This window comes from Perognathus longimembris, chromosome 2 (genome assembly GCF_023159225.1).
Source record: "Perognathus longimembris pacificus isolate PPM17 chromosome 2, ASM2315922v1, whole genome shotgun sequence".
NCBI classification, from domain to species: domain Eukaryota; kingdom Metazoa; phylum Chordata; class Mammalia; order Rodentia; family Heteromyidae; genus Perognathus; species Perognathus longimembris.
The window spans coordinates 85,324,340-85,345,951 of record NC_063162.1 but is presented as its reverse complement, the minus strand read 5'-3'; the positions used below and the strand labels follow the sequence as shown (position 1 = coordinate 85,345,951).

General features: G+C 50.6%; 2 protein-coding genes and 1 long non-coding RNA gene across 3 annotated transcripts; 1 reads left to right on the top strand and 2 right to left on the bottom strand.

Moving 5' to 3' along the window:
* Positions 1-287: 287 nt before the first annotated feature.
* Hoxa11 (homeobox A11) lies at positions 288-4,368 on the bottom strand. Its single transcript, XM_048339625.1, has 2 exons — positions 3,623-4,368; positions 288-2,197 (listed from the first exon to the last, which is right to left on the bottom strand). Exons 1-2 carry the CDS (start codon positions 4,362-4,364, stop codon positions 1,965-1,967), a joined length of 975 nt encoding a protein of 324 aa, XP_048195582.1. The 5' UTR covers positions 4,365-4,368; the 3' UTR covers positions 288-1,964.
* On the top strand, positions 4,222-8,646 carry LOC125346787. Its single transcript, XR_007210032.1, has 3 exons — positions 4,222-4,301; positions 4,420-5,483; positions 7,762-8,646. It is a non-coding gene; the product is annotated as an uncharacterized LOC125346787 (long non-coding RNA).
* An 8,592-nt stretch (positions 8,647-17,238) lies between these two features.
* On the bottom strand, positions 17,239-19,260 carry Hoxa13 (homeobox A13). The gene is made up of 2 exons (XM_048337814.1): positions 18,233-19,260; positions 17,239-17,529 (listed from the first exon to the last, which is right to left on the bottom strand). The coding sequence occupies exons 1-2, from the start codon at positions 19,152-19,154 to the stop codon at positions 17,285-17,287; spliced, it is 1,167 nt and encodes a 388-aa protein (XP_048193771.1). The 5' UTR covers positions 19,155-19,260; the 3' UTR covers positions 17,239-17,284.
* Between the last annotated feature and the right edge of the window lie 2,352 nt (positions 19,261-21,612).

Here is a 21,612-nt window from a genome sequence, read left to right as displayed (position 1 = left end):
CACTGAAGAAGAAGGCTCCTGAGAGTCTGCTCTGCCTTGGAGCCCAGACTGACCTCTCTCCTGTTAAAGGGATCAGCAGGGAAGTACAGAGGGGTTTTACTCCAGCCTCCAGTCCTGATGAGAGCAAGTATAGCCGAGGGAGGGTAGGACCCACTGGCCAGTCCAGGCCTAAGAATTTCTCTAGGGCTGAGGTGAAGTTGTCTCCCTTAGGGCCTGAGATAACTCATTCCTAGGACCCTACTTTCCACAAGGACAAGGCCAACCACCTTGGTTTCCTAAGCTTGGCTCCTACTGTATCCAAATCCTAATTCAGTCACCTTCTCATTCTCTGGAAAGGGAATGGAGGTGGTAACTTGCCCCTTTGCCAGTAAAAGGATGTCAAAGGAGGGGAGACATTTGGCAGTAAAAGAAGAACAGGGAGAGGAATGTCACACCACAACCCATCACTCAAGTTTCTTCCGTCTTTATTTTCCTTGTGTCTTGTTGTCTGAGTGCATCCTGCAATGTATATGGTGGGTAATGTCCGAGAACCAGCCAACACTCCCATTACAGAGACAGCAGACATTCCTTAACATTGGGAGGCAGAACAGATTCAAAGGGAGGGCGCCTGTTTCCCAGGTCCTGATGGGCTGCACTGCTTTCCAAAACCCAGAAGAAATCAAATAATGGCAAACAAAAGTATTGAAACAAATTAGGTTATGGTTCCTTTATTTACAAGTCATTTGAACACCATCCCTGTATGAAGCGTACATTCAAATATTCTTAGCAGTGAGCGAGTTTAACCGTGGAACACTGTAAACAGATAGAGCCTTTAAATATTTTCATCATCCTTTCTCTGCGCCCCCTCTACATTGCATCTTTTAAAATTCACTTTGGTTCCTTCAGGGAAATATATATATAATATAATATTTATCTTTTAAAATAATTCCAAATCACTCTCAAGGTCTTGGAAGGTCACCAGAAGCTTCCAAGCCTAGTTCTGAGCCAATGAGGGCAGAGTTCGGCACCGGAACTGGGGATTGTGGGGGACTCCAGCCCCCTGTAGCCATAGTCATGGACCCACTGGCCAGGCCCACAGCTATGCTGCCTGACTCTGAGAAAATCCAAGTTTCATTAAATGTGGTGGAGACTTCACCAAACGGCCACACTCCACAGGCATTTCCTGCAGAGATTGAGGCCAGCCGCCCAGGCACAGCCTCTGGATTTTTCAGTCTTCCACCTCAGGGGAAACCTGCAGCTCTTGGACCAGGCTCTGGGCCTCAGTGGCAAACTGGAATGAAGACTCCTCATTTGGGAGGAAGAAAATCCAGGTGGGCTCTAGGAGGTGGTCGCTAGGGGCTTAGGATGGTACTATGAGGTGAGTAGCTAGGAGGGGAAAACATCATTGCCACCTGGGAAGTAGATTTCTCTTCCCTGAAGCCTGTTCTCACCTGCCGGTCACCTCTTGGTCCAGCTGCCTTTCACATTGCCTTTGGAAAGCAACCCCTTTTTCCGCATCTAGAAGTGCTCCCCTCTTCTCCTGGTCCTGTCCCCAAGTGCAGTGGAGCTTGGAGAGGACATGGCTTCTTGACTTTGGAGTCCTAAGGGTAGGCAGGCTCTGTGTGGAGGGTCTTGGGAAAGTAGACCCCAGGGGGTCTTGGCAGGGGGCCCAGTCCCCCAGCGGAGACCACACCCAGCCTCTGAATAGTCTGCAGGCTCTCAGAGTGAGCCAGCAGGGGTCCCAACCATTCATTCTAGTTGATGCACAACTCTCCGAATCCAATTATTAATAGCAATCAACCATTGAGATCTTAACCATGAGTCCCATCCTCCCTCCTCTTGTTGCATTATCTCCGTGCAGCCTCCTCTGTCTTGTACACCTCTTTTTTCAAAAGTCACCATGTGGCTTGACCTTGTCAAGGGCAAAATCTGCATATTATCTTCCATATATGAAGCCCCCCACCCAATTCCAGCCCACGAGAGCCTTAGAGGAGTGGGTTAGCTGAGTAGTACTGTAAACGGTCCCTGTTAATTTTTTTTTCCTTCATCCTTCTGTTCTGAAACCAGATTTTGACTTGACGGTCGGTGAGGTTGAGCATACGGGACAGTTGCAGGCGTTTCTCTTTGTTAATGTAGACACTAAAAAAGAATTCCCGCTCCAGCTCGCGGATTTGGTATTTGGTGTAGGGACAGCGCTTTTTTCGGGTGCGTTGGCCACCTATGGAGGGAGAAAGACAAGGGGTGAGCCAAGCATGGGAGCTGCAAGCCACCCCCTTCCCCCCAAAAAACAACAAACCTAAGTTGAGGAAAAAGGCTAGCCACAGCTAGTGGAGGCCCCACTAAGCTTCTTTAGGGCCCCTCTAGTCCCCTGCCCTTAGACTCCTCCTGCGAGCTGGGGACAAGCTGCTGTCGGAGCTCTGCCTCAAATAAAATCCAGCTCCTCAGATAGGCCCCGGGGGAAGGTGCTCTGGCTGCCCCCCGAGCAGAAAGGAAGGAAGGCTCCTTGTAGCAACAGGCGAGTTTGCTCTGCCTAAACCGCTTTGAAAGCAGCCGAATGGGGGTTTGCTGGCTGCCTCTGGCCCTGCCAGACTAAACAAACAGCCGCCTACCGACATTTCACCTTCAGCACCTGGGCCGCCTGTTGCCGAAGCAGTAAAGGGGTCCAGGTCCCAAGCTTTTTTGTAGTGACTGGGATTCTGATCTTGTTAACTTTTGGGGCGGCTGCAGGGTCTTTGTCAGACTCATCAGCCCCAGCCTCAGGAATGGCCTCCCCACCATCTTCCCCACCAGCCTGGGAGGTGTCAGGCGAAGCCCCCAGCCCTGCCACCACACTGCCAAGGGGAACCCTCGGCAGGGCTGGGGTGCTGTTTTAGCAGGGCGGGGGACAGAGTGACTTCCTGAAGCCACAGACAAGATCTACTTGCTCCCCCTTTAAAGAAAAAAAAAAAACCCACACGACCAAAAAAATTGCGTTTGACAGATTTAATAACAATTGTGACTAACATGAGTTGGACAGAAGGCAGCACGTAATTGCCACTGCGCGAGAGGAAAATGGCTTCCTTTGGACAAAAAGGCCAACTTTAGGTTAATTTGTTTCTTTTAATATATTGCTCGGGCTAAGCGGGCTACTTTATCTGTGAAATGCGCTCCTAGCGCCATCGTTAAACTGCGATGCCTTTGAATCCCAGCCGGGGACTGGAGTCCCCTGCGCAACACATGGCTTTTATAAAAATCTCCGGATTACCTCGCTATCAAAGGCTCCTGAAGCCCTTGTAGGGGGAATTTACAGGCGCCCACCTCCGGCTCCCCAGCCTGGAGCTGGCCCCGAGCGGGATCGAGCTGTCGGATTTGGGAGCTGAGAAAGGGGGGAAAAAGGGAAGGGGGGGAAAGAGTCGTGTTTTCTTTCTTTTTTTTTTTTTTTTTTCTTTGCAGGCATGCTTTGGCCGGTGGGTATTTCACGGCCAATTTCAGCACTCGCCACGTGATCCCGCCTTTTATAACAAAGTTTTGTTGGGGAAAACCTAAAGGCCCTTCATAAACCTTATATGCTTATAAAACAGCATATAAAAATTTAACAGCGGTGCTGGGCTAGATTTCCAACTCCCCTTTCATAAAGCGCAGGGCGCGCTGCCTTTATACGTACTGGAGCCGCCGGCCTTGTCCTCAGTGTGGCCGGAAGACGACTCGGGGCTGCTACTGCTCTCGGGGCGCCGCCGCCGCTCCTTCTCCTCCGCCGCCGCCGCCGCCTCCCGGCAGCCGCCGCCGCCGCCGCCGCCGCCGCCGCCGCCGCCGCCACCGCCGTCCGAACTTGAAGTTGCCGGCGCGCCCGCCGCCGCCGCCGCCGCCGCCGCCGCGGAGGTCGCCGTGGCCGCTGGGGGCCCTTTCTCGGCGCTCTTGTCCCCGGGGTAGTCGGAGGAGGCGAGGTTTTCCGGGGTGCCGTAGGCCGTCTCGAAAAACTGGTCGAAAGCCTGCGGCAGGACGCCGTTCCTACCCACCGTGCTATAGAAATTGGAGGAGACGGCGGGGGTGGGGTGGTGGTAGACGTTGGCCGAGCTCTTGGCCAGCACGTCGCCAGGCACGCCGGCCGCGCTGGGCGCCTGCAGGCAGTCTCTGTGCACGAGCTCCTCCGCGGAGTAGCAGTGAGCCAGATTGCCGCGGGGGTGCCATTTAGTGGCGGGCTCAATGGCGTACTCTCTGAAGGTCACTTCGCGCACGGGTTGGACCTGGGGCAGGTTGGAGGAGTAGGAGTATGTCATTGGGCGCGAAGACGGGGTCTGGGGCAAAAAAGAAGGGAGGCTGGAGAAATCTGGACCCGAGACGTAGTAAGTACAACTTGGCAAATACATGTTAGAGGAGCAGGGACCACGCTCATCAAAATCCATCATTGGGCTACCTTGGGCTCTCCGCAGTAGCCGAGCTTAACATGATTCTCCACTGCAGCTGCCTCTTTGAAGCGGATCCGTGAAGTAGAAATTTGGAGACGTAAGCTGACGTGGAAATCTATCCCCATCCTTAGCAGGGAGGTGCTGGTCATGTGACCCGATGTTGAAATTGACAAGCTGCAAGCTAGTCTGGGCTTTTTTTTTTTTCCTTCCCCCCTTTCCTTTTTTCCCCCCTCCCCTCCCTCCTCGGCTTCCTTTCTTTGTAGCCACCTCAGGGGAAGCAACAGATCGTCACTCGGTGTTCTCACCGAAAGCACGTAATCGCCGGTGTAACTCATGTTGGCTGGGGGGCCTCCGACGCGGTGAGGCCGGGGTGCGCCCGCAGGCTGCTCGCTTTGGCTAGCCGGCACAGTCCTGGCCCTCCAATGCGCCGAGGGCGGTGAGAGAGATCAATTCCCGATGCCCCCCCCCACCCCGTTCTCCCAAGGGGTGAGAGATGCTGTGGGCTGGTGGGGGGGGGGGGCTGGCCAGGTGGAAGCCCAGAATGGAGTGGTCGTTTTCTCAGAGTCGGTTCTCCGGCGGGCTAGCATTCGCACCTCCTTCTTCTCTGCAGCCCCCCTCCCACAGGTTTGATCTGGGAAGCACCTCAGACACTGAGTCGGACCCCATTTGGGGCCAGGGTTCGCAACTGTGGATGTGCCGGTCCCGTGCTTTATCCGATTTGCACGGTGACTCGATTACACGCTCGCATTCATGGTCACTTCCGAAGCGCTTTAGTGCCTTCCGTCCCTAAGCCGCCGATAGCTTGGGCGGCTTCCCCCCGCGGTTTGTCAATAATCCTCGGGGTCCGGAAGGGCCTTCGTCTCACCCGGGATCCATTTTCCTTTCCTCCTTCCATCTTGCCTCCTCATCCCACTCCCTGCCCTTGGAGAACCCCTTTCTCCCCGCTGCCTGCAGGGGTTCGAGTGACTCCACAGAGCCAGAGGCACGCCTGCCGCGCCTCTGGCTCACCGGTCAGCTGGCCTGCCTGGTCTTCAGGAGCTGAGGATCCGGGAAACCATACAACTGAGGCAAGCCCTGGGCTGTTTTAGAGGAGCTGACATCCGAGGAGCCTTTTCCTGGGTATGCGGCACCCTCGGGGGACCCTGCCAGGCGGCTTGCAGAGTTTCAGGATTCTAGGGTGGGAAATGGAGGATGGCGATAAGGAAGTGGTGATGGTCAGACAGCTCTGGCTAGGAAAGGGGGTGACCGGCTTCCTTGCAAAGCCCGAGAGTGAAAGCAAGGGATGAACAAGGCAGAAATCCACATAGCTCCCATCTTTCTTGCTACTCCTTCCACAGGAGGAGCCAGAGGAAAAAAAAGGGGTGCTTCCTCAACTCCCCACACTTTGGGCAACTGGGATGCCTTGTGAAGCCCAGGTTTGCGCTAGAGTAGGCAGCCATGGCTGCTAAGATGAACCTATCTTTCTTGAAAGGAGAAACAGAGAGAAATGAACAAAGTAAATCTCACCATTCTGCACAATTAAAGAGCTATATTTGCGGGGGAAGAAAGGAGGGAGAGAGCACGAAGCACCGAGCAGCTAGGCAAGGCCAGAAGCAAGAAGGGAGCCCAGACCTGAGGCCTCCCCACAACTCTCTTCTTAGAAGGTGCTAGGATGTCACAGAAGGAAAATAAAAAAGAAAGAGAGAAGTCCATTTCCCTTCCCCCATCCAGGAAATAGCCCAAAGTATTTACATATCTTGGGGAGATTTAGAGAATAAACTCTAAGATCTTTGGTATTTAAGTGTCAACATCAATTCATTTATTTATTGCTGAGCTGACCATAACTGACTCAATAACAAATTTAATCATGGCACTGGAAAAAGAAATATTCTCATTATGCATTTCTCCAAATAATAACCCACCATTCTATTTGAATACCCACTGTAAATATCAATATTAAGTAATTACTATATACTGAAGTAAACTAATTTATTAGCATTAATGTTTATGTGCCCCCCCTTTTACAAGGGTTGCTTATCACAAATCAAGCTACTCAGACACATTGGTTTAATGAACTCTTTATTCAGGATTTGCTGCAAGAACTTTCGTGCCCCTTGAATCCCTGAGAGCTGAACTTGAAAAATTATTTGTGCATCTTCAGCTTGACATATTTGTCCATTGTGGCTTGCATAGAGGGCAGCAGTGGCTTGCATCTGAAGGTCCAGTGGGTGGAAAGGTTGTTGAAGAAAAGACCCCTAAAGCTGGGAATCACAACGACAGGATTGTCCTGCAGTGAAACACTTTGATTTCCAGCGGCGACTAACAAGGCAAAATATTTATTTCTCCACAGTATCTCTTTCTTGGAGACAGAATATAAGCGTGGAGGAGAGACTGCAAGCCATAGTATTTAAGCAGTTCTTCACCCTGTTTCTGGCTATCTCAAACTGTCTCCCAGCAGCCCACCCAGTCCTCACCACCCTTACCCTCTAACAAAAGGAATGCGACGAGGGTTTCAGTGACTTTGCCATAACAAAGGCGCCACCATTGCAGGGCTCGCCCCGCCCCTGGGTGAAGGCAAACAAATTCTTGCACTTGTATTAGGGCTTTTAAGACCATAATTGAACCCGGGGGCGTCTAGAGAACCGAAAACAGTTCTAGACAGACCTGTGGTTTTATAGCAGTTTTGGCAGTCAACTTCAGCTTGTGCCTGTGCAGAGGGGCCCTAAGTGGCCGCCGGCGGGGATGCCAGACCACCTCCCCTAGCCGCACACAGCCCTTCTCTTAATTGGATCGGCTTCCCCTGGTGCCAGGGAGGAAGGGGTCCCTGCAGAAAAGTCTGTATGAGGTCGTGTGGTGTTCTTCATCCCCATTGCCTCTTATGTTCTCCTTGAAGGCCAAGCCGCCGACAAGCGCAGATCCCATGGGTGTCTGCAGGAGCTAGGCAAATTCCCTAGCGAGGAAAGGCAGGGGCAGAAGAAGGCACTCCAGGAGAGGTTGGCAGAGTAATTCCACAGGCTGTACCAGAGCCGGGTGCCCACAGGGACCTGCAGCCTGGAAGAGGGTATGTGGGGGTGCTGCCGTGAAGATGGATGAGGAAAAGGCTTTTTGATGCCAGCGGAAGGGAAAACGCCCAGAGCTGCCGAATACTTTTAGTTCCCCAGCAAGAACTAGGAGACCGGGTTCTCAGATCCCTTATCTATCAGTGTCACCAGTTTGCCGGCTCCTGCGCCCACTTGCCTAGAATATACTGGTGGCCTGACTCTCTCCAGATAAGCCGCTGGGTGGAAGGGGTAAGCGCTGCTCTTAGGTTCCGGCCAAATCTTGGAGCAGGGGGGTGGGGAGGGGGCAGCAAAAGGTGGTAGAGCTGCGGATCCTTGCTTTTGACTTTGCTCTTAACCAAATTGTCTCAACTTTGCAGGAGGCCCAAAGCTGCTTTCAACCCACTAGGCTCTAGAAAAGACTCCACCGGGGCCAAGGCCACCCCGGAAGGCCAAGTCCGAGTTCCATTTCTTGAAGACGCCGCGCGGCGGGCAAAGCTGTGACATTGCCCTGGCGTCGCCCTGGTTTGCCAAAAGCTGTTCTTTCTCAAGAGCTCCCCAGCGTGGGGCCATCTCCAGAAAACACTCCTCAGCGTATATTCCTTTAATCGTCAACCCGGAGCCCCACGGCGGCGGCTAATGCAAGAGGCCAAAAATGTTTGGAGGAAGAAAAACAAAGGCAGGAAGTGGCGGCGGCCTGACGGTGCGTGTGTCTGTAAAGAAGGGAGGGAGCCGGTTCAATCTCTTCTTGTTTTTCCGAACTTCAAGGTCTCGGCGGGCGTCCGCAGGGCGCAGCCCGGGGCTCCCAAGTGCAGTGTTTCCAGGTGGCCACCGGGAGAGAAAGCGGTCGCCCTGGGTTAGCCTGACCAGGCGGAAACGGCTAACAAGGAGATTTGGTCAGGAAAAGAGCCCAAGCAATCCCTAGCTTTAATCTGATTTGGCCTTAAGGGTTGGGTGGAGGGGTGGGAGATGCAGAACACCTCGCAGGCCCAGAGAGTGCGCCCTGGCCTGCGTGATGATCCAGTGCATCCTGCACTCTAGCCTGCCTTCCAGAATATCAGAATAAAGTGAGTCCAGGCCCCGGTGCCGAATCCGCTTCTTCTTGCAGTTGGAGACGTCTGCACAGTGGTGGGAGGGCGCCTGCAGGCGATGCCTAGGCTGGGTGGCCTCAGAGTGCAGTGCGGGGCCTGGTCACTGAGAGTACAGTGCCAAAGGCGTTGCCAATACATTCAAGGGGCATTTGTGAAAAGGACCATCACTGCACAGGAGCATAGAGTAGGAGAGGAGTGGGGAGTACCCCCAGATTCTAGGCTTTCCTGGTTCTGAAGGCAACAGCTGCTTCTGGCCCCCCAAACCTGGGAATCTGAAGCTCCCAGTGCCAGTGTTTGAAGCCCTTTGGAAACTCAGCGTGTGGCCCATACTATGAATGCTAAACTAAGCTGCTCCAACTGATCAATGATTGTTTCTTCTCATGTGCGTGCAGTCCCAGTCAGGGTTCAGCTCTTGCTAGCTCTTCTTAGCTCTTGCTAGCTCTTCTTCCCTCTTGCCCCTTTCCACTTTGCCTCCCATTCCCAGGCCTCTTCTGATGTCTTTCCTAGATTGAACAGGGGTTGAGAATGCCTAGGACCAGGCATAGAGAAAGGGGTCTATTAAGTTTCTGACTCTTCTCCGAGTTGGGCCTCCGTCAATCCCATAAACTGGGTCTTTCACATGCTTTCTCTCTGTGTCTCTGTCTCCCCTCCTCCCCACCCCCATACCTTTTCCTCTTCTGATGATTCAGCTCCTATTTTCTAAGCTAGGCAACTTAGCAGTAGCTGGCCTAAGATAGGGTTGACCCACTTAACAGACAAAATCTCATTCACAGCATTGCTCAGCGAAGTCCTTAGGCATCTCTAACATTTTGCCTCTTATTGCTAGCATTAGCACTTGCTTTCCCAAATACTGCATCAAAGAGAAGACTATTGCTACCTTAGTGACCACAATACACACAGATGGAAGAATTGGCTGGGAGGACAAGGATGGAAATGGCCCAGGGGTAGAGGCCAGCTCTTCACTTGAGGAATCCCTCTTTTCAAATTGGAGGTGCCCTTGGGGGGGGCACCTCTCCCTTCATGCTGAGTTAGGGCGATGGATTGTTGGAATCTTTCCATATTTGTTCTCAGGGTGATATTTGGTCTTAGCAGTTCACATCCTCTTGACCATATTTTGCTTTGATAAAAATTTCAGGATAATCTCTATCACTACCAGGTGTCCTTTTGTCAAGCCACTGACTCTGCCCTAAGCATGAGGACAGGTAATGCCTTGAACTTGACCTCATGGTTAATTCTTGGTCTGACTAGCAGGTTCAGTCATCTACTAATGTCTGTAAACATCTGGAAAAAGTCCATAGTCTTCCACTGGACACTGGGACATCGTAGGCACAGGGCTCAGCCAAAGGGCTCAATTGCCCAGGCAATTTGATTATCCATTTAGTGAGTCTCAAACTAATGGAAGAATGGAGGGTGTCTTTCTTTGAGGAGAGCTATTTTTATTTTTACTGTTGCTGAGTCATTAGATAAGGTTTATTTTAGTCCCCTGCCCCACTGAATGGGAACAAGTAGGGTGGGGGAAGTTTGCAGGGTAAAGCCCAAGTTTTCAGTGTCTGCCTTCCATTTCCCCCAGCAGCTTCTGCCCAGGCTGGGTGTGTCAGCAATAAAAATCAAGAGGGCTGTCCAATCAGAAGATTGGCTCTGGTCCTTGGTCTCAATTCCTAGGCCCTGGAACTAAGGTTTAAAAGACACTCTTGTTCCCCAAGCTACAAATGCCTCTTGGGGCAACTTCATTTTCTACTCAGTGCAGGTGGAAGCTCAGATTCCAAGCTTGAGAAGCTTTGCCCCATCCAGCCATACCCTATTTCATTACCCTACCCTACCCAATACCCTTTCAGCTTGCCACACAGTTCTGTAATGTTACCTGTTCATGGATAATCCTGCTATATATAGCACTAACAACCTAGCCCTGCCCATTAAGTTCTAGGGTTAAAGCCCAGCTTTTCTTTTTCTTTTTTTTTTTTTTTTTTACATCCCCGCTTGCCTGTCTTTTAAATAATGTTCAGGTCTTTTCCTGTTCACCCGGGGGCAATAGGTTCAGTGACAGACCAGGTTTAAGATAACTGTTCGCTGTGGAGCCAGATGCTGACCTACTGCAGGCAATGGCTGAGGGGCTAGCTCTTATGCTCTTACTTAGAACACAGTGACAGGTTCTTGGGGCCCAGGAGTTTTTTCACTGGCAGAGCTTACCTCACTTTTTGGCAAAAAGAAGAGCATCGAGGCTCTCACCAAAGGTCTGCTATGCTAGCGTCTGGACTCAGGGGCCCTATGAGGTTTTTGTTACCCTATCCCAGCCTCTGGCCCATCTTGGCCACTTGTTCCTACCGGGACCAGAACTTCGATCCAGCCACGTCTGTTCTCCTGGGCTCCTGGGCGCTCCCTCTTGCCCTGGCTAGGCTGCCGCGGGGCTCCGGGGCTCCGATGTCTCCTGCGCCGGGGCAGATCCCGATCTTCCGGGATGAGGACACGGCCTGGGCCACCTTTGGCCGTGGGGATTCCTTTCCAAGAGGGCTGGGGGAGTAAGGAAGATGGAAATCAAGAAAGAATCCTGTCTCCAGTGCTGGAGCTCAGGCTACCAGAACCCGCTTGCATCACGAATGATGGCGCAGCCAATTGTACGTCCTGTGCCTTCCTGCACCGGCTACTGCGACCGGCCCTGACCGTGGAGACAGCCTCGGCGCCGAGGACTTGACCTTTACTGCGCAAGAGGACAGCGCTCTCTGAGCCACGGGGAGGGGGATGCGGCTGCCTACGGCCTCTTCCACCCAATAGCAGCCCAGACAATCCACGCATGCTGCGCTGCTCACCCCTTGCCCCCCCTTTCCATTTTGTGCAGTGTCCGCAGGCCGGCGGCCGGGAAACAAAGCCCCCAGAACCGCCCTCACCACCTCCGGGTGAACGCCAGTCCCTAACCCCCCCAGGCTGGACGGCGCAGAGCTAAAGCCAAGCAAACTAAGACCCTCTCCCCGACCCTCTCCTCTTGGTCCTGACCCCGGCCGTCCTCAGTCTGCGCCTGGGCACCACCTCAGGTGCCATCTGTGCCCCTGAGGGTGCTAAGTTCCTGAATGCCGGTCCTAGCGTTCGGCTGCGGGCGGCGGGCGCAGAGCCTACAGCCAAGCCTAGCGCTGCAGAGGCGCGGGGCGCAGCCGGGCCCAAGGCTGCGTTCCCTGCCCAGGTGGAGAACGCGGCTGCCAGGGGCGCCCGATCGGGCAGCTGGGGTGCGCAAAGCGGCCTGCTTGCCCAGCTCGAGCTCGGCTCCTTCGGATTCATCCCGCCACTCTGCTTCGGGCTCAGAAAGCGGAAGTATTTGGTAGAGAAAAACACGGTTTCTTTTCAGCCCTTCTCAAAACCCCTTTCAGAGAAAATGTTCCTGTCAAGTTTTATTTCCCGTTGCAAACCACCTTCCACGCTGCCAAGAATTAAGACCAGGAGAGATTAAATACCCGATTATTCTCTTGGGGAGGGAGGGGCGGGGCGGAGGAAGGGGCACCCGCACAAAACCTTCGTTCGAATCAGCTGCTGCTCCTCAAATAGTGCCTACGGAGCCCGGCGAAGGCCCGCTCGGCCTGCGGTGACGTCAGCTTGTAGTTTGGGGCGACTCACTGCGCGGGTCCCGGCCCTCCAGCATCCACTCAGCGCGGTCCTGGACTTCGGGGTTCCACGGCCTTGACCTCCGCCTTTGTCACGATCTTGCCTTAGGCCTCTGACTGGCCTTCCAGCTGTCGGCGTGAGGCCGGCTCTAAGGTTATAAGCCTCCATTTTGAGTAGGGGGTTCAAGGGGAGTCGTTTAGGATTTGGGGTAGCCCTTCTGTCCCCGAGGGGCGCGACATCAGGAGGCCCTGATAATCCACAGCAGAGCTTCTGTCACTCGTCCTCACTCTTGCAGAAGGGGGAGGCCCATGCCGACACACCGCCTCTCACAAAGGTTTGAAAATTTCAGACACCCGTTCTAATTATTTCTGCCTGGTAGATCCAGCTCTTGAGTCGGGCGGCAGGGCCGACCAGAAAGGAAATCAACTGTGGCAACGGCTTGTCGGCTTTCACAGAGGAATTTTTCTGCACTGCTTTCACGGAGGAATTTTTCTGCACTAGAGTCATTTTCTTCCCTTTAAACATTATATTTTAAATAGCAAGCACCACTCAGGCATTCATTGGTGCTAGGTAGATGCACAAACATCGAGTGGGTATTTTCACTAAAAAGGAAGCAGGCCGTTATTTACCCAGCGGCCACGCAGATGAAAACTTAATTAGCGCGCCTGTCCTAAAACCGAGGCATAAATCTGCGCAAGGCCTTTTGGATAACGCTCCATCTTTGCTTATGAAAAATGGGAGGCGAGCGACTCGCTACACATTTCTCTGATTCTCCAGGTCTTGGGCTGCTGACACGCATTCGATCAACTTTAAAGGAATGTGCATAAATCAGCAATCCCTTAGCGACTCTCCCCTAGAGATCTGTGATTCCAGAGGGCGCCTCTGAACCCTCAAGTCTGGGGATTCGCAGTCCTGGACTACTTTCTTCTCTCTGCTCCTAAACCCCAAGTGACACACTGAGACACCGCATCTTCACCCGACTCATGAAACACAAACAGCAGGGTGTGATCTGCATGTATGTATCTCGTGGTTAACTAGGCACACACATGTATTACCTTAGCTAGGTTTCACTGCCTTCCAGTGACTCTCCAAGAAAAGAGTTTGATTGGGCTGAACTTAAAAGCAAAACAATACTTTCCTTTTTTTCTTTCCTTAAAAAAAAAATATTTTTGTTTTTGGCCATGGAACTTGAACTCAGGGACTAGGAGCTGTCCCTGAGCTCCTTTTTTGCTCAGGGCTAGCGTTCTACCACTTTAAGCCACAGATCCACTTCCATTAAAATTTCTTCCTTTGCTTCCCCATTGAAAAATTAAATTGAATGGCTTCAGCAAATCATGCATAGTGTGAAATGCACAATGACATTTTACAGTCATCCACATAAGATAACAATGTGACAATATTAAGAGTAGATTGAAAAATATTTAAAGTCCTATATTTATATTTTTTTTCCAGAAGAGTTCTCTTTTTAGAAAAAAAATAGTTGAATCAAGGTTTAAAGAACACTCTCTGGGCTCCATGTCTGGCATTATCATTGAATTTTCCAGGGTGGTATCTTCCTGGCTGTCTTTGTTCTAAAGGTTTTCATGCTGATTGCTAGCTAGGCATTAAGGAGCCATCATAATCCATGGCTGCCTCAGCTTATCTGGTAGATTCACAGACATTTGAAATCAGAAGGAAGTTAGGGTAGGGTAGATTGACACTACCAACAACCATTTTAGAACTGGGCAGTGTGTGTGTTGGGGGGGTGGGGAGACTGACATATTTTCTGTCCTTACAATTGCAAAAGCCGGAGAGAAGATAAAAAGAAGGTTACTACTTTACCCAGAGTTCCTGCTGTGGTGAAAGTGGTGTTCCCAGGACAGAGCTGCTGCTGGCCTCATTCCTAGGTCCCGAGGCTTAGAATATTGCATATATATATTGCATATATATATATATATCCACCACCACCAACAGAAGAGTTCCCTTAGGAGCAGTTCTTAAACACACTGTGTGATCCAGATTTGAGGGGATTTTCCACCACTTTAAACATTTTGGGAGAAGATCATTACTTTGCTTGATGGTAGTTCATTTAGACATGGAGTTGTGGAACAAGATGTAAAAAAGTAGATCTGAAGCAATAGTCTTTTGTTTTCACAAGTGGAGTAAAATTTTTCAGGGCAGCAAAATACGATTGCATTTCAGAAGACCATTTGATATGTATGTTTCACGAATACTTTTTTTTTTTTTGCTTTTTGAAATCGCTTTATTTCCATCATTCTTCATTTATGAAGGTTTCAGTCTTCAGGCAAAGTTTCCATCAACCATGTTTAAACCAACCAATATTATTTTCCAACAAATGACAAATCCAGTTCTTCTACATATTATTACGTTCTTCTAACAATAAGATCCAATTAATTTGTGTCTGAAAATTTTGCATCCCAAAGCTATAGGTTCCATCAACATTTTAATACATGTATGCAGAGCATGGATTTGACAAAAAGTTATTTCATGTGTATATTAAATACATAAACATACAGATGCATTATTTATGACTCTGAACACATCACGTAATGTATTGTTAGGGGTCAATAAACACTAGATATAATACTTATTTTTATTACAGTTTTGATGGTGATTGTTAGTATTAAACATATTTATTTCTCCCACAAATCAACTGGAAGATTCAAAAGCATCAATATTAGATTGCACACCCCCCTGGAGCAGCACTTGGCTCTGAAATTATCCAGGATAACTCTCCTTCTACATCCACATTATGGTCACTTTATAGATATGAGATATTTAAGTTTTCCTTATTGAGCTCTCAAGAAATGGAGTTCTTTGATTTTAAGTGTAACTCTAGGACTTTAGAGTTAGGAAGCTATTTGAAACATTATATTCACCATACAGATTCCTTATAGCTCTAATTAAGGTGGTAGACCACCAAGGAGGGTGAGAGCTAGGAAGGAATGGTTATTTAAGAACATCTCTTAGACTATACCAAAATTGTACAGCTTTAAAGCAGATCTGCAGAAATCAGATGCAGAGCGAGCTGCTGTAAGAACAAATTAAACTTGGCCATTAAAGAAAAGGAACAAATTTTCATGATGTAAAGTACATTTTGTACCTCAACTTTAGAAATCACCTTAAATTATAATGTTGTCAGTTATCAATTAATGACACTATACCTGTACAAATTCTACAGTTATATATACAAGCACACACAAGCTATGAAAATTTATACATGTATAAACATATATGATATATCCACAAATATACAAGCATGTGTATAATTTACATATTTTCAAATTTTCTCCATGTGGAGCCTAAGAAACCAGTATTAATTTTCTAATGCAAGTCAAGGAGGTAAGAGCTTTAGAGTCCCTTGAAGCTGAAGAATTACAAGGAGGCTTGTCAACACGAGGTGGCGCCCTTGATCTACTAATCCAGCAGAGGCCAATTCATGAGCTGTCAAAAGTCAAGGTCACAAATTGTCTTTTTTTTTCAAGGTCAAGGTTTAAGGCCTTTCCTAGTCCTGTCATTTCAACAAATATCAAAACATGCCCTTTCAGATACATGACAACCCAACAGCAGATTTTAAAATACAACAGCCTAGGCACTGCTCATACTAAACAACTGGTTTTCATTTTCCACAGGGGAGCCTGGGAATTTATCCTATCTCTTCCTCCTTTCTTTTCTCTCCTTTGCAAAATACCTGATGCTTTCATCTCCTTGAAGCATTATTTTTTAATGATTTTACTTATGATGGATTTTCTCTCTTTTCTTAAAAAATAAATTTTTTTTTCTTTAAAAAAGCAACTAATAATAATAGAGAAAAATGGTCCTTGATTTGTTTAAGACAAACCTGATCCTTTTCTTTTTGTGTGGCGCACATTGAGTATAGGAAAGTAAGAAGTATTTCCTTCAGCTTTTAATGGTGGTAACTATTTTATTAACAGAATTAATACTATATCGCTATCTACAGTTCTAATATTTTTGTGTTTAGTGGAAATATTTTAAAAGCAAGTGCACAAATACATTTCACAGTGTGCTGAATGTCTTTATTTACAAAATAGCATTTTAAGGTGAATATGAACAAAACAAATGTGTGAGTTGAAATAATTGCTTGATTTAAAGTGTGCTGTGAAGATGAATCCCTAAACTTTCTAATGCAGTCTCCTATCACAATAAACAAGGCAAAGCAGTAATCTCCTGAAAGATCAAATCATAGAATGTGGACATTAAATATTTCAAGGAAATTGATTTCCACTTTGAGTTCTTTTTTTTTAAAAAAAAAAGGAAAATAAATTCTCCAGTACAGTGTCTAAAAAACATTAGGAAATGTCAATTTAAAATTTAAAAACAACTGCATTTTCAAACCAAAGCCCAGCATGTTAAAATGAAAGATTTCACATTAAAGTGAATCCTGCACATTATCTGGTGATTTAAAATTTTTAAAAGATACCCAATCCCTTAGAAGATCTCTGATCTTGGGGTACTCCAAATGACACAAATATACTTCTTATAAGCAATTGGAAATTACTGTCAGAAATGCATTAGCATTATAGGGCTCTCTTGTAGCCTTAATGGTTTAACTTGCCGTATTTACTATCCAATGATCTTCTGAAGAGCTGTCTTTTCTCCCTCCCGTCATAGTAAGTAGTTCGAGATCATTTTTTCAGTACCTTCTCTTTTCCCTTCTAAATCTATACATGAAACTTTTCTCCCCAGAACACACAATGTTAGGAATTTCACTAAGATTTACCTGAGCAGGCATTTAACATGCAAAGGGGACTCCCACCTAAGAAGGACACGCAGATGTTTACAACAGCCTCTTGGTTTTTGAACCAACTTCCAGATTATTTACCATCTAATATAGTATCCTAAAATATAACAGTCACATAAATACTTACAAGATTTTAGTAAACTCGTAACTTATCTGAAATTTCGTATCTGGGGGTTGATGTTTTGACTCTAGAGTTTGTCATTTAATGGTCTGGTAGGGTAGGCAGAAGAACTGGTAGTCTTTATCATTTCTTAAAGTATTCAAAAAGTTGTAAGTTCCATTAAAAAGGAAGAAATTCCTCCCTAGGAGAGCAAAAAACAAAAACAAACAAACAAACAAAAAACAAACCCAGTGTCTCTCCAATTCTTCAATTATCATTAAACATCATTATCATTATATGAGCAAAGCAACGAGTTCTGAAGCATTTCTTCAAGTTGCCCTCCGCTCCAGTTTTTAAATCCATTAGCTAGTGGTCTTCAGTTTGTTGATGACTTTTTTCTCTTTGACCCTCCTGTTCTGGAACCAGATTGTGACCTGCCGCTCAGAGAGGTTTGTCGTGGCTGATATCCGCCTGCGTTTGTCCTTGGTAATGAATTTGTTCGTGGCGTATTCCCGTTCAAGTTCTTTTAATTGCACCTTGGTGTAAGGCACTCGTTTCTTTCTTCCTCTCCTATAGGAGCTGGCATCCGAGGGATGGGAGACCACGTCTGGAAGATAAGGGAGAAGGCAGGTTACACTGGGAGCAGACCGGAGCCCCGACAGTTCAATCTGAGCCACCCGCCTTGCAGCGCCTGGCTGTTCTTTGCCACTCGCGCTGTACAATCCGGCTTTCTGCCAAAGTCTGGTGGGTTTGTGTGGAAGATGGCTAGTTGTACACTGCAAGGAAGTTGCCCACACTTCAAGTGACCATCCGAATCGGGTTATCCTGCATGCAAAGCTCTCCTGATTTCCCAGGATCGCCTAGCCTAGAGGCCTAACACTTTTGTGCCTGGCTACTCCGGGCAGCCCAACACTCGATTCTGCTACAATGACCTTTTTTTTTTTTTTTCTTTTTTTCTTTTTTAAGAGAACGAAGAATTTGGCGACCAAATATCAGGTCAATTTTCATCTTTAAGTCATTGTCAAGGGCTGAGGAGGGCGGGGCGCAGAGGAAGAAGGAAGCTAGCTGGGGTCCCCACAAGCTCCCTCCCAGCCACCCCTCACCCAAGAAGGGCCAGGGGCCGGCTCAACTGAGGCCACTGTGGACAGCGCCAGCCAGGCGGGGTCAGGCTCCCAGGGGTGCAATGCCGCTAGGGCAAGTCAGGCCAGGAAGAAGAGCAAGAGGGGGCACCCGAGTGACCCCGAGTGGGGAGCGGAGGAGAAGCTGGAGCAGAGTGTGAAGACCGGGTCTGGAAAGGGGGCGCCATTTACCGGGCAGTGTGGACTTCCAGAGGTGGGGAGGCTGCGCCTGCTCTTTGGGGCAGTACATTTGGCCGTTCCAGCCGTTGGGCAGCGCCCAGGGTTGGTAGCTTTCCATGGGAAGACCCAGGGGTTCGTGGCGAGACTCGCCGGGGCCCCCGAGCCCCGGCACCACCGGCATATCCAGGTAGCCAGGCACTGGCTGGTGGTGGTGGTAAGGCCCGGTGGCGTAGCCCTGGTGGTAGAAGGCGAACTCCTTAGCGCGGGAGCTGAACTCCTCGGCCGCGGGGCCGGCCGTATCCATGTACTTGTCCGCGAAGGCGGCGGCCGCGGCGGCCGAGGCGGGCTGCGCGCACGACTTGATAGCGTTGGGGTGCGGGCCCATGCGGGCGCACGGATAATAGCCACTGCCGAAATAGCCATAGGGCAGCGCCGCCGGCCCCGACGATGTCTGCGCCGCGGCCGAGCAGGGGCTGCATTGCTTGGCGGCCTCGGCGCCTGCGGGACCCGCCGGACCCGGCCCTCCCGAGGACGACGCGGCGGCGGCGGCTGCGGCAGCCGCGGCGGCGGCAGCAGCGGCAGCGGCAGCCGACGGGGGCGCCTCCCCCGGCGCGCTACTGTAGGCGGCCGCGGCGCCCGGCGCCAGGGGTGCCGGGTGCGCCATCAGGTTGCGGCATTGGTTGGCTGCGGCCGCCGCGGCCGCTGCTGCGGCGGCTGCCACCGAAAAGTTGCCCCCCGCGGCCGCAGCCGCTGGGTGGGGGAAGCCCCCGCCCCCGGCCCCGGCCGCCGCCGCCGCCGCGGCCGCCGCTGCCGCCGCCGCCGCCCCTTCCATGTTCTTGTTGAGCTCGTCGGCCACCAGGCCGCCGCCGTTGTCGTAGAGAAACATGACGGTGGGCTCGATCCAACGGGGGTGGAGGAGCACGGAGGCTGTCATAGCCCGAGCCGCATGGAGAAGACCCCAGTGGCGCTGTTTTAAAAAGCCCCCAAGAAGTGAAGAGCGCGCAGCGCGGGGCCGGGGCCCGAGCGAGGGGGGCGGATCGCGCCCCGCGGGGTCGCGCCAGGCGGCCGCCCATTGGCCCGCCCCCCCTGCTCCGCCCACGGCGTATGCAAAGCGGGCGGCTCCAACTCCGCTCTGCGCGGTGCACCCGCGGTCCCCGCCGCCGCCCGCGCGGTCCCCAGCGCCAGCGCCAGCACCCGCCGCGCGGCCCGGCACAGTTCACCCAGGGGAGAGGCGGGGAAGTAGGCGGGTGGAGACAGAGGATGGGGCGGGCGAGGCAGGGAGGACCGGGTAGCCCATTTGCAGTTCGGTGCCTTCCGGTATCCCCGTGGAGACTCGAGGCGGGGAAGGTGCCATGGGTGAGCGGGTTGGGGTACGTCGTGAGACCAGACAGGTAAATCCTGCAGTGGCCAAGGATGAGACATTGGTGAGGACTGGAGCAGCCCTAAGTCAGGCTGAGTGTTCCCCTGGGCCTCTAGGCTGTTTTCTTTCCAGGTATCTGCCAGTCTTTCTGCTGCGAGACGCTAGGACGGATATCCCCGCTTTGTCGGCTGGCTTCGATGACATTGCTGTTTGGCTTTCTTTCCGGGGGATCAGAAGAGACCACAGGACGTTTTCTTCTTGTTGACTTGTGGAATGCCAAGACATTCCACTGGAAAGTTTGGACGGCATTTAGCAGCTCCGTTTCCTTTCCCTGTCCAGTTTCATACACTCGAACTTAGGCCTAAGAACTAAGAACAACTCAACACACACACACACACACACGAGTGTACACTGAATCACATATTCACATTCACACACTTATGTGTATAGCTTGTTACAAGGTTTGACCCAATAGCAATTCTTCCTCATCCTTCAGAAACTTTGAAATGGAGAAAACATCATTTACTCATGCTCTTGTCTCCTCAGTTCGGTTGACTTTTCCTGACTGGGCTTAAGAGAAACAGACCCCAGCTGGACTGCTGCTGGAGACTGCATCCCCAGTTCTGGGACCTCACATAGCTGATCTATAGAGAGTGAGGCGGACCTATTTCCCCAGGCAATCCCCAAACCCACAATTGCATTCCATTTCTGGCACAAAAATGGGAATTTTGAGGGTCACTTTATGTCTTTGCCCCCAAGTAGGAGCTCCAGCTAGCAGAGGGCAACTGATGACTAAGAACCAGCCAGGGAAGTCTTTGCTCCGATGCCCGGGAATGAAACCCTTCCAGGGAGTAGTGGGGTGGGGTGTTGGTACTGGAAAAGCCAAGCACTGCAGCCTCAGAGTTTTCAACAGACATCCTGGTGATCCTATTGCTTTGAAGCCACATTATTCACCTTTTGATTGTGCAACTGAGGACCCAGAATGAGAACAAATGTTCAAAGCGAAAGTGGGTACATTCAGGACATGTCAGCTGGAGGGGCGTACTGGACTCACTTGCTTCCAAAGCACACTGGTGAGTGGCCAGACTAGGACCTGCCCTCTGGTTCCAGCCGGTACCCGGTCCTAAGTGCTGGACACTGCACATACCACCCTGTGAGTCTGCTCTCTAAGCCCTCTGGACTTCCCGCAGGGTCCTACTGAGACTGGACTCAAGACTTTTATCTGCCTAGATTCCAGGTTTGCTCTGACTAATGTAAATGTCGCCCAATAAAACCTTCCCGGACCCCCTCAGTCCTCCCCCATACCTAGTGTGCCCTTTCCCTCTTGACTTTTTAGCAGTTCTGGGTAAATATTGATTTGCCCCCAGTTTACCTTCTCCCTCACTGGCCATTGGCAGACTAAGGAACCAGCCTCAAAGACTTGATTTTTGTGTTACTTTCCGGCCCTTTCGTCCCCCACCCCTTCCTCCCTCCAAGTGGCATTGTAAAACTCTCAGTAACAAAGAGACAAAGTAGGGTTCTGAGCTCCGGTTCCTGGGGACTTCAGGGCAGTTTTACATACAGGTCAGACACGGCTGGAGGCCAAGGTCAAGTTGAAAGTTGTAGTCTAAGTCAGCGTGAGAAAACTGCCGTGCAAACCTGGAGACCAAGGCAGCTCCCAGAGGCCCACTGCTCGCCTCCCCTCACTCTGAATTCTCTTTTCCTTTGGAATTCTCGTTTCTGGCTGTTTCGCTACAATGCTCCCCCCCCAATGTTTTTTTTCCCCTTCTTTCTTTTCCTCTTCTATCTTTGTAGAGTTTTTGGGGCGGTGTTTATCGACTCTTCATCTTTGCCTCCGCCTTGCACTTGGCCCGGGCTTTGAGCCTCTTCTGTTTCCCAGCCAGACCCGGAAAAACGAAAACACGGCTTGGGAAGCCCCCACTAGCCGGCGCCTGTGCCAGCTCACCTCTGGCTGTGGCTGGCGGCGGCTGCACATCCCCGCCAAGGCCAGCTCCGCATTCTTCCCTCCCCCTCCCACTTCACTGGAGCCGGG

Coding starts and splice junctions, on each gene's coding strand:
- Hoxa11 (XM_048339625.1), bottom strand. CDS start 4,364: ATGATGGATTTTGATGAGCGTGGTCCCTGCTCCTCTAACATGTATTTG. Junction 2,198..3,622: donor GGACAAGGCCGGCGGCTCCA/GTACGTATAAAG, acceptor CTCCCTCCATAG/GTGGCCAACGCACCCGAAAA.
- Hoxa13 (XM_048337814.1), bottom strand. CDS start 19,154: ATGACAGCCTCCGTGCTCCTCCACCCCCGTTGGATCGAGCCCACCGTC. Junction 17,530..18,232: donor CTGGAAGTCCACACTGCCCG/GTAAATGGCGCC, acceptor CTTATCTTCCAG/ACGTGGTCTCCCATCCCTCG.